Source organism: Aegilops tauschii, chromosome 4 (assembly GCF_002575655.3).
Source record: "Aegilops tauschii subsp. strangulata cultivar AL8/78 chromosome 4, Aet v6.0, whole genome shotgun sequence".
Lineage (NCBI taxonomy): Eukaryota > Viridiplantae > Streptophyta > Magnoliopsida > Poales > Poaceae > Aegilops > Aegilops tauschii.
The window spans coordinates 498707387-498718636 of record NC_053038.3 but is presented as its reverse complement, the minus strand read 5'-3'; the positions used below and the strand labels follow the sequence as shown (position 1 = coordinate 498718636).

At 44.4% G+C, this 11250-nt stretch overlaps 2 protein-coding genes across 2 annotated transcripts; both read right to left on the bottom strand.

The window, feature by feature from the left end:
• Positions 1 to 4937: 4937 nt before the first annotated feature.
• Positions 4938 to 6940, bottom strand: LOC120962621 (uncharacterized). Its single transcript, XM_040386327.3, has 3 exons — positions 6462 to 6940; positions 6210 to 6362; positions 4938 to 5742 (listed from the first exon to the last, which is right to left on the bottom strand). Exons 1-3 carry the CDS (start codon positions 6531 to 6533, stop codon positions 5191 to 5193), a joined length of 777 nt encoding a protein of 258 aa, XP_040242261.1. The 5' UTR covers positions 6534 to 6940; the 3' UTR covers positions 4938 to 5190.
• Positions 6941 to 7113: 173 nt separating this feature from the next.
• LOC109771456 (protein INVOLVED IN DE NOVO 2-like) lies at positions 7114 to 9949 on the bottom strand. Its single transcript, XM_073497879.1, has 6 exons — positions 9226 to 9949; positions 8742 to 8920; positions 8524 to 8613; positions 8169 to 8450; positions 7729 to 7944; positions 7114 to 7350 (listed from the first exon to the last, which is right to left on the bottom strand). Exons 1-6 carry the CDS (start codon positions 9947 to 9949, stop codon positions 7114 to 7116), a joined length of 1728 nt encoding a protein of 575 aa, XP_073353980.1.
• Positions 9950 to 11250: the final 1301 nt, after the last annotated feature.

The following is an 11250-nucleotide window of genomic DNA, read 5'->3' as shown; positions in this document are numbered from 1 at the left end:
TGGGCCTTTGGTTAGCTGCTTCAATCTGGCAGATTAGTAAGATGTGTTTGTTTCTGTTAGTTGGACAAGTGTAGTAAACTGTATTGCAGTTGTAGCTCAGTCAATTTCAATTCAATTCATGAGCACTTATTTGTGCAGTTTGGCTGACCAGAAGTGGGATATATGGTTTCATTTAGAAGGAAGAAACCCTGTGAAAAGGGGTATAGTTGAGTCAGATATTTCTTTGCTTACTCTACAATCACTCATTGCTAGTGAAGGTTATGGGGAGAGTGATTACATGTACTATGTGAAGGAGGAGGGAATTGGATTTGAAAGAGTAAAGTATTTAGGTAATGAAGCTAGTGTTCATGAAATGTTGGAGTATTTTCATCATGTCAAGGTTGTGAACATAAGGGTTGTGAGAGATGTTGAACCTGGAATTAGTACACAGGCTAATGAGAATTACATGAACACTCAAGAGAGCTGTTGTGTGAAAATGGTTGTGCATAAAGATGATAGAAAGGCTCAGCTTGAGAGGAGCAGGATTCAAAGAGAGGCAGATTTGGACCACTTTGAAGGAGACACTGAAGTGTCTGAATTTTGTTCTGAGCATTCAGTTCATTCAGATGGGAGTGCTGAAGCTGTTCAACAAATGGAAATAGAGTGTGCCTCTGAAGAGGATACAACATTGCAAACTACTGCTATTGTGAAACATGTGAAGAATCCTGGTCCAACTAGCAGATGTCACAATGAGGTAGAGATAAAACGTTTTGAAGATTGGTTTCCTGAAGCAGATGAGTTTTGTTTTGCTGGTGATGCAGGCATAAGTGATGAGGAAGAAGAAGATGAAGTTGAACTACCATACCTCATGAAGAAGCCAAAGACAAAGAGTAGTAAGAAAAAGATGAAGGAAAGGCTATATTTTGACCCCTCAATTCCCAATTCACATTTACTCTTGTGCAAGAGCTTGTGTTTTGATAGTGTTTACCAGTTCAGAGAAGCATTAAGAGATTTTCATATAAGGACTTTGAGGTCTTTTCACTACCACAGGAACACTCCAACAAGAATTATTGTTTGGTGTTCACAGAGAGAGCATGGATGTGAATTTTACATGTGTGCCTCCAGGATAGCTCATGAAAGAACATTTTGCATTAAGAAGTGTAACATGGAGCACACTTGTCCAGCATCAGCAGAGAACACAAAGGTTACTACTAAGTGGCTTTCCAAAGCAGTTGAGCCTTCTCTTAGAGCAGATCCTAGAGCACCTGTGGATTCACTTATTAAAAACAGCAAAGTCAATTTTTCTGTTGATGTATCAAAGAGTGTGGCCTATAGGGCTAGGAGGAAGGCTATTAAGGTTGTACAAGGTGACCAGAAGGAGCAGTACTATAGACTGAGGGACTACCTACAAGCAGTTCTTGATACAAACCCTGGTAGCAGGTGTGTAGTTACAACATTTGAGGACCCAGAAAACCCTGCCCCAACTCCTAGATTTAAATACATGTTCTACTGCTTGTATGCATCAAAGCAAGGATTTCTTAATGGTTGCAGGCCCTTTATAGGTAAATCTATAACTGCATTTTGTTCAAAATATCTTGTTGTAAATTTATGGTAGCTAATTTGGGTATGGATGCAGGGCTTGATGGTTGCTTCATCAAGCTAACTACTGGACAACAAATTCTTGCAGCCACAGGAAGAGATGGCAACAACAACATCTACCCCATAGCCTTTGGTGTGGTTGATAAGGAAGATTCAGAGAGTTGGACATGGTTCCTAACCCAGCTAAGAACAGCATTGGAAGTGGTAGCAAATTTGGAACCTACACCATTATTTCTGACAGGCAAAAGGTATGCACCCTATCTTAGCCAGTAGTTCAGATATATATTGTCATTAGTAGCTTTATTTCTTTTTGTTCATGACCATGGTTATTAATTTACAATCAGGGTCTTCTTAAGGCTATAAATGAGGTGTTCCCTGATTCCCCTCAGAGATACTGCCTCAGGCACGTATATGCAAATTTTCAGTCAGCTGGTTTCAGAGGAGCAGAACTAAAGAAGCTAATAGATCAGGCTAGCTACTCATTCACCAAACATGGCCATGAATTAGCAATGGCAGAGCTTAAAGCAGAGTGTGAGGATGCCTGGAAGTGGCTTAAAAAAATTCCAAAGGAGACTTGGTGTAGGTCTGCAATGGATTACAATTGCAAAACTGATCTTGTTGTGAACAACCTTAGTGAGGTTTTCAACAAAATGATCCTTGATGTTAGGGCCAAACCAATTAGGACTATGTTTGAAGGAATTAGGACTAAGCAGATGATCAAAAGGCAGAAGACTAGGGAAAAAACAGAGAACAGCAGGTGGATGATCACACCCAACTATTCAGAGAAACTAGAGGAGAATAAGAAATATGCCAAATTTTGTGAGGCACATAGGGCTGGTCCTGACATCTGGCAAGTGTCTAGTGCTGAAAATCAGTATTGTGTGAACATAGCTACTAAATCATGTGACTGCAGGAGGTGGGACATGACAGGTGTGACATGCAGTCATGCAATAGCAGCAATGAGCAAACTTCACATGCACCCAGAGGACTATGTGCATGAATTTTTCAAAAAACCACTATATATTGAAGCATACAAAGACATAGTGTACCCTGTCCCTGGTCCTGAATTCTGGCCTGACACCCATACTCAGGATATTGAGCCCCCAGTGTTCAAAGAAAAAGCAGGCAAGAAATAGACAGCTAGGAGAAAGGGCCAGTTTGAGGTGCCTGCACCAAAGGACACAAGCAGGATGGGAACAATTACATGCAGCAATTGTGGTCTACAAGGCCACAGATATACAAACTGTGGGAAAGCTCTAAAACCTAGTCTTGAGATGAGAAAGAACTTACATCAGGTCATTCAAAAATGATGCATTCTTTGTTTAATTATTTTAGTTCTGGTCTATTTACTAACTAATTTAATTTTGTCATGCAGGAGAATAGAGAAATTTTTAGGGGTTCCTCTAGTGCTACACATCCACCTCCACAACCACCACCTCAACAGCAAACTTCACAGATGCCAGCATCATCTGCTCCACCTCCTAAAGCAATGAGGAACAGAAAAACAGCAGCAAATAAGAGAGGTTCAACATCAACAGTTTCAGCAGGAGCAGCCAGGTCTTCACCAGCACCTGCAACAGGATCAGCATCAACAAGAGCTCCAAGAGGATCAACATCAACAAGAACATTCAATGCACCAAGAACATCCACTGAAGAACCAGGGATATTGGCAGGCAAGAGGAAGAGGAAACCTCCTAGTAAGTTTGCATCCTATTTCAATGCTAGTGGAAACTATTGAACTCTGTGTCTAAGTTTGTGTTCTGCTACTTAGTTTGAGTGTATGGTACTAAGTTTGTGTTCTGCTACTAAATGTGTGTTGTGCTACTAGCCTGCTTAAATTCAGACATGTGAACTTGTGGACAATGTTGAATGTATGGTTTAGGTGCATTTTGAAATTGTTTTAACTTGTTTTATTTGTTTTACATTGCCATTTAAACAGTTTAGAAGTTACATTGCCATTTACTGCCAAATTCATTTTAGAAAAAAAAATCTGCACAAAAAAAGTCTGGCCTGGGGCTCGAACCCAGGACCATTTGGTTGTAACCATGCGTTCAATACCAATGGGCTAGTGCTTGTGATTTGTTTGACTAGCATCGGCCAAACTTATTATATGTTGTTAGCCGGCAGCGTTGAGTAACACCAGACGTTTCAGATTCTACGGCTTTAATACGTGTCCACCCACCACTCTCTCTGCCCACTCGCCGCTCGCACCGCCCACTCCACTTCCCCCTCTCTCCTGTCGAAATCGCCGCCGACAACCACCCCCACCGCCGTCGCCATGGACTGGCAGCTGGCCATCGAAGCTCTCGCCGGCAACAACCAGGAGATGCGCGCGCAATACAGGGAGATCGGGCGCTGGTTCCCCAGTCTGGCGATGCTGAGGAACCACGCCCACGGCCTCGTGAAGGTGATGACAGCTGCTGAAAAGCAGCGTACCTTCCCTGCCGGTCGCACCATCCCGCCGCCGACCATTCTGCTGTGGGCGATGCGCGAGGTGCAGCTCTCCCCCGACCCCAGGCAGCGCGCCCGATGGTGGATGTACCGCTCATCCACCACGGTGCCGACCGCCGCGGACCACGTCACCAACGCCGTCCTCGCTGTCCCAGCCCTGATCAACAACGCCTACTGGGAGAGGCGCAATCCATGGGTCCTTGGGCCCTCTGACGACTCTGACGGCGAGTCCAGTGACGATGATGAGGACGAGCCCTCTGACGACTCTGACGACGAGGTGGATGAGGTCGTCGTCCTCTCCGGCGGCGAGCCTGGAGTGCAGCTGCTGGCTCCCGTCCTCGACGCCGTGGAGGGGGATAGGAACCTCCCAATCCACGTGGATGCGCTGCCGGAGGTCGCCGATCTCCCAGACGGCGTCGTCGTGAAGCAAGAACAAGATGGCGGCGAGGAAGATGTGCTGGAGCCGGCGCCGGCCAAGAAGAAGAGGGCGGCCGTGACTGCGGTGCGCCACTCCAGCGCCTGCAGAAGCTGAAGAAGGAGGAGTGAAGTGCTGCCTTCAGTTACTTCAGTGCACTAATGTTTAGTTTCGTCAGTCCTGAACTTTCGTAAGTTCAGTAAGTTCCTAGGTTCAGTTTCGTCAGGCACTATCTACTACTAGTTGCTATTTATATTTATGTCAGGCACTATCTACTACTAGTTCCTATCTATGTCAGACTATGAATGGCAGTACTATCTATCTATGTCAGACTATCTATATATGTTACTTGCTACTTGCTACTTACTACATATGTTAAGTTATTTGTCAGACTATCTAAGCTAATTGCTATATATGTTACTTGCTACTTCCAACTATGTCACTACTGTCAGTTATCCACACATGATATATGCAGAGTAAAACAGCCTCATCATAGATAAAACATTCTTACTTACTTAACTTAGCATGAGTACTCACTTAGCATAGTAGGTCTTAACATAATAGTCATTACATCATAGATAAAACCAACTAGTTCTTAAACCATAACAGTACCTCCCTCCCTCATACCATTCTAAAAGCACATGAAACTTTCCCAAAATATACACCTAAGTACCTATCATGCATGACATTCCAAGGCCGGCTATATATATAGGCCTACTAATTACTTAACCCACACACCAACCACTTCACTCATTCATAATTGCCTTGATCCTCTCCAGTTTATCTTTGCTGGCATGCCCAGCCTTGAGCAGATCAGCAATTAGATACTCCAGCTTCTTCTTCTCTTGCCTTAGTAGGTCCCTCTCCCCCTCCACTTCCTTCATGGCCTTCCTCATGTTCTGAATGATATCTGCTTGGCTTTTAAGAATGCACCTTTGCTCCTTGGCAAGCTTCATCTTCTCCATACTTAACTCAATCTTTGCCTGATCCTCAAGTTGTTTCTTCTTCTCATTTAGTTCATTGATTGCCTGACTGGTATAGCCCATGTCATGAGACATCTTGCCATCTTGATAGTCAAATAGCTTGGATACATCTTCCACCAACTGGCTGTAGTTGTTTGACAGGAAATCAATTTCCTTCTGTAGCTTGGCCACCTCTTTCTCATGGGCTTGTTTGTCATTCACCCTTCCCAAGTTCTGCTCATGGTACATGTCCCAAATCCTGGTTAGGCACCTTTGTAGAATCTCTGGCCAAGGACCATCCACCCACTCCACAACCCCACAGTTCACACCTACATCCTACAGAAGCAATTATTTTATAATTAAGCACAAAGCACTAGTAACAATCTTAGTACAGATAACTAAAGTTATAAAGTCATTTCATTTAACTGAAACCCTTTGTTTACATCAATATGCTCTCTGAATTATGCAAACATAATTCTTTCACAGTAAGCACACATCACCTGACTTAGCATCAGAGATAAATTCAGTTAACAGCTATATTTAGCAGTAGATATAAATTCATTTAACTCTGTTCTTTTTCAGTTAACAGCTATATTTAGAAAACACCTAACTAATACATTCAGTTCACAGTACACTAAAGATCTCTGCATATGTATGGCACTTTCAAGTTTCAGTTGTAAACTACAGCACACATCTCTGCACATCACACATCTCTGCACCACATGCTGCACCACACATCTCCAGCAGCAAAACACATCACACATCTCCACCAGCAAAACAAGTTAGCGTTCCAGATTAAATACCTGCTGCATAGGACAACCCAGGAATCGCCTCCCAGTCAAAGCACCTTCAAAAGCCACCATCTTCTTCGGCCTCTGATGATGCATCATGCACGTCGGCTCAGATTCAGTGTAAGAACCACAAAAAGTTGGTTCCACCACACTGTCAGGGGTTTCCTGCAAAAGAAACTTCGAATCAAACCTAAAGCAAATTGGAATCTCCAATTTGGATGAACTAACCCTAACCCTAACTCTGTTCCACCATTATGCACTTACAAAGAGCTGAGGATCCATTGAAACCATGTTCATGTCCTCGTCCGAGCTCTCCTCGTCATTCCAGGATGGCATCCTCAACTTCTACCGGCAGCAATGGCCGCGGCGGCGACGGCGATAGGCTGACCTAGCTAACAGCACCAGGGAGAGGGAGAGGATGAGGACGAGTGAGAGCGAGCGAGGAGGAAGAGACTGAGCGAGTGGCTGAGCTCGCTCTCACTTATTGGACCACCGACAGCCGCCGTTCCGACAGCGGACGGGCCGTTAACGGCCGTCAACGCGCGGCGGCCGTCCGTTGCCAGCGTGGCAACTGATTCGCGGGCCCAACCGGTCAGATTCGGGGTTAGCGCGGGCGAAGCGAGCGCTTACGCGAGTTGGTAGTTTTTTGCCACGGTTTAGGACAAATTTGATAGTTTTCCGCACAAAAACGTAAAGTGGTAGTTTTCTGTCACATGTCCGTGAAATGTGGTAGTTTTTGGTTAAATACTCCTTTTTCTCAAATGTCCCAATCATGAACTCTTCAAAACAGTGAGTATTAATAATTCATACGCAAGACTTACTAGTTACTCCTCATGAAAAAGAAACATTGGATAATTCTTCTGCAGGAGGGAGTTTAGGTCACGAAGGTACTGAACTCATTAACAGCCATGGTTAGTTAGTAGAAGGCCTTCTTGTTCTTGTTCTTCTTCCAGTGGTTGAGCAGGTAGGCCACCGCCTCTTCCAGCGGCGCTCTCCGGTTCTCCTTCAGGTTCCACAGCTCACGCACGGGGTACCGGCCGCTCGGGTTGTACTCGTTTATCTCGACAAGGGCCTTCACCACGACGTCGCGCGCCTTCTCGCCCAGCTCTTCCTTTAGGGATTTCAGCTTCTCGTCGTCTTCCTGGAATATTTCCTGCACCATCCAAGAATGCCTGTTAGATTTTGGGTCAGACTGGCATCTGCTTTCTGTAGAAAACAGATCGGTAAGGCAAAGTGTTACAGGTGGGATATTATGTTCACACATTTGAAGCAATTAGTTGACAGCCAGATAATCACACAACATTTCCATTATTGGAAATAGGCTTCACTCAGCACTGCAACACATTCAGTTGTGGTCCAAACGATACCGATGTTTAACTCTTTTTTTTTCGACGGTTGAAAAAATTCATGGTGATGATGCACAAGCACAAACATGCAAGCAGCTGCATCAAACCAGGCCAGAAAAGAACACCCCAAGATGTATACATTTTCCTCCTATGGGATCAGTATATTATTGGAAGCCAAGGTTTACCTTTTCCTCTCCATCAACAACAATAACTTTGAAAACATTCCAATCTGGATTGCCGATCTCATTTTCCCATTTTGAGCAGTGAATTGCCAACTGCTCTCCAAAATCAGCTTTTGCAAATTTCCCCTTGCATGCAGCACAAAAAGCCTTTTTATCAAGCTCACCCATTCTTTTGACTCCGATAGTGGATCGAGTTCCTGATGCTTCTTTTATAAGGCCCTACATACATAGCGAGTAATTCGTTAGCGGAGAATGATGGCTTGGTATATTAATTAGGCATGAGAACAGATAGCAAACTAATCATGACTTGCTAAGAATTGCAAAACACATACTCCCTCTGTCCGAAAAAGCTTGTCCTAAGCTTGTCCCTCAAATGGATGTATCTAGCACCAGTGCTAGATACATCCATTTAAGAGACAAGCTTTTTCGGACGGAGGTAGTACCTCTATAAGTTCTTTCTTGGCTTCTTGAAGCTCATCATTGATCCTTCGCTCCGCAACAATAAGTGCCTCGTTAGCAGAATTGATAGCTTCAAGCTGTTCATCTTTTTCTCTCAGCTTTTCAGAAATCTTATCGATTTCCTTTGCTGTGTCTGCCTCGGCTCGCTTGTGCTTCATTACCTCTAACTTTACCCTCAACTGTGCTATTTCCATCTCAAGATTCTGCTTACAAGTCAAGTCCTTTTCCAGTTTGATTTGCTTCCTGAAAACATCTTCTTCGTCTTGCTGCAATTTTCAAGCAGTGAAACAATGCATCTTAGGCACACACCAGACACAAAAAAATGCAGGAAAAACATACCTCATATTTCTCAACAAGCTGCGTGACCTCTTTGCACCAATTCTTCTGCTTTAGGGCTGCTAAGTCGAGACGAACGTTCTCGTTTTTACTCTGTGACAGTTTTGAACAGAATGCATAAGTTCAGATTGAGTTACAACAGAAGGTAAACTTTTATTATTATTATTTACTAGCCTTAATTGGGAACAGCAAATAGTACCGGAGAAGACAAGTAAAATCACCTTTTCTTTCTCTGCTTCGGCTGTTGCTCTGTCAATACTAATACCTTTTCTAGCCAACTTATCATGTTGCTGCTTATGGATTTCTTGTCTCCTGATTTCCAATTCCTGTTGCAACCTTAGATTACCTTCACGTATTTTCCTGGAATTCCTTCGGGCGTCTTGCTGCATCTGTCTTATCTCTGGCCATCAAAGGGGAAAAGGAACTCAGTAAGTTCAGTGAGCACAATGATGATTTTATTGCTGCGAATATATATCATTAAGTATATATGCAATAATATTCTGCAGAAACACATGGCAACAAAACTTATGTCCATACTCTTATTATGTTCCTCGACCAACCGATCTTTTTCCTTCTTAATCAACTCAAGTTTCAACTCGTTTTGTCTGTTCTTCAGATACATTTCTTGCATACGTTTGTTCCTCTCGTCCATTCGGCGATTAAAATGAGCTATATGCCGGGCAGTTCCCTCGCGTTGTAGCTCACCAATACTTTTCAGAACTCCAGCTTTCCTCAGATGCTCACCTACTGTGCCAGGAGAGTTATAATCATCAGATGTTGCAAGCCATCCGTAAAGATCATCCTTTCTACAGTTCCGCATGTTCCAGTCAGTCTTGCTGTAATGCTCCGCCATGAAATGGTTCTCAAAAGCTATTGCATCCTTCAGTCCATCCAAGTCTTCGGCGAACCTGATGATGGAGTGATCAGTCTGGCCCTCGGTGTCGAAAACAATAGTGACTTCACGGGGTTTGAACCGCGATAGCTGTGATCTTAACCTATCCTCATTCTCCCTGACACAATCTATATCCTTCAGATCATTTGGTAGATTAACCAGAATACCGGTCCACGGGCACACGTACTTGACCTCTTCATTCTTAGGAGGCTTATGCTCGATGATGGCGAGCTGCGACGGTGGCTTGAGGGAGATGCCCAGATCATTCTTCAGATACTCAGCGAGTGCTAGGTGTCCTGCCCTCTCCATAGGCTTGCGCTTCGAAGCAACCCCTATTCCTGAGGCGTGCTGCAGAAGGTCCTTGCCGTTGTAATCCTGCTTCTTTTTTCCTAAGCAGAAGGGGCACCGCAGGGCCTTCTCGCCGTACCGCACTCTCATTTTTCCGGACCGCAGTTGGGCGTACATCTTGTCCTTGTACTCGTCGATCTCCGAGTCGCTGATGTCGGATTCTTCTCCGGAGCTGTGTCCCATTGGCATTGGGGTTGGGATGTAGAGAGATGAATGAAAATGCCCCGAGGATGAGCACAAGATTAAGAGCAAGCAGTCAGTGCTATCAGATGACTTGAAGTGATTCATATTGGTAAGATGTTTTGGATATTTCAATATGGGCGACGACATACGGCTTGAAACGAGTGAACAAACACACTAAAGCGCGTGTCCATATGCATCCGATTCAGAAGAAAAAAGTTAGAACATCTTGTGGTATTTGTGAACGGGGGGAGTAGTAATCAGGAAAACGAGAAACGGAAGTCAAAATCGTGAAATGATGAGAGAAAATCAAGCAAGCAAAAGCATATCCAAGGTGTCCATGAATGAATAATAAGAAAGGACAGCTAGGCGCGTGCAGTGTGTGGGGTGGGGGGGTCTAGTTTTTCTTGGTCGCCCTTGGTGTGTGGAATTCGTAGAACGAAAGCCCCCGACATCAATTGCTTGCCTGGAAATAAAGGAGCGTGGACAGATGGATGGATTGCATCTGTAGCTTTATTTACATCGGAAAACCCCAAAGAGCGATACGAAAACCCCAATTGCAAGAGCCAAAAGTTAAACGAACGATCCGCCTGATGGATGCTGGTCGAGACTTGAAAGAAACTCGTGTCACCCGCCAAAAAAAGAAGAAGAAAACTCGTGTTGGTGCTGGAGAAATGGTGGATGGATCACCGCGCGCCAAAGGAAGAGGAAACTGGTTTCCTCGGAGAATAATCCACGGCGAGAAGCGATGGAGCCAGGATTGCGTACCAGCAGAGGAAGGGAGGGCCTCGCTCGCTCGGTGCGCGGCGTCGCCGTGGGAAGAAGAAGAAGAATGCGAGGGATTTTTGGGGGAGGGGGAGAAGAATGGAAGGGACGACGAGAGGACTGATGAGGGTTTTCGGAGTTGCTCTGCGTGAGTGCGCGTCCAGGTTAAGTGGCGTTTTGAGGTGGGTTTTATTTTCTTTTTGCCGCGTTGGTAAGATGGTCTTTTTCCTTTTTTTAAATATATATATATATAAGTACAACGCACATGCTCGCATACACTCATCCTATGAACACATATGCGCTGCCCCTATGAGCACCTTCGAAATACTGAGCCGACACAACATCTTGAGATTGACGACTCATTACCACATACGCCTTTGTAGTGTGACATGAACATCTCCTCCCTCTGAACGAACATCACCAGAAATTCTGAAATAGACGCCTTGTTCACCATAGATGCCTTTGTAGTCGACATGAACATCTCCCTCCCCCTAACAAACATCACCGGAAATCCTGAAATAAATCAAAAAAATGCGAGCACCGGT

Excerpts from the sequence above, each read along its gene's own strand:
- LOC120962621 (XM_040386327.3), bottom strand. The coding sequence starts at position 6,533 with ATGCCATCCTGGAATGACGAGGAGAGCTCGGACGAGGACATGAACATG. Across the intron at positions 6,363-6,461 it reads CAATGGATCCTCAGCTCTTT|GAAACCCCTGACAGTGTGGT; the intron begins GTAAGTGCATAA and ends TTTCTTTTGCAG. Across the intron at positions 5,743-6,209 it reads TGGGTTGTCCTATGCAGCAG|GATGTAGGTGTGAACTGTGG; the intron begins GTATTTAATCTG and ends TTGCTTCTGTAG.
- LOC109771456 (XM_073497879.1), bottom strand. The coding sequence starts at position 9,949 with ATGCCAATGGGACACAGCTCCGGAGAAGAATCCGACATCAGCGACTCG. Across the intron at positions 8,451-8,523 it reads AGCTTGTTGAGAAATATGAG|CAAGACGAAGAAGATGTTTT; the intron begins GTATGTTTTTCC and ends TGAAAATTGCAG. Across the intron at positions 7,945-8,168 it reads CCAAGAAAGAACTTATAGAG|GGCCTTATAAAAGAAGCATC; the intron begins GTACTACCTCCG and ends CTATGTATGTAG.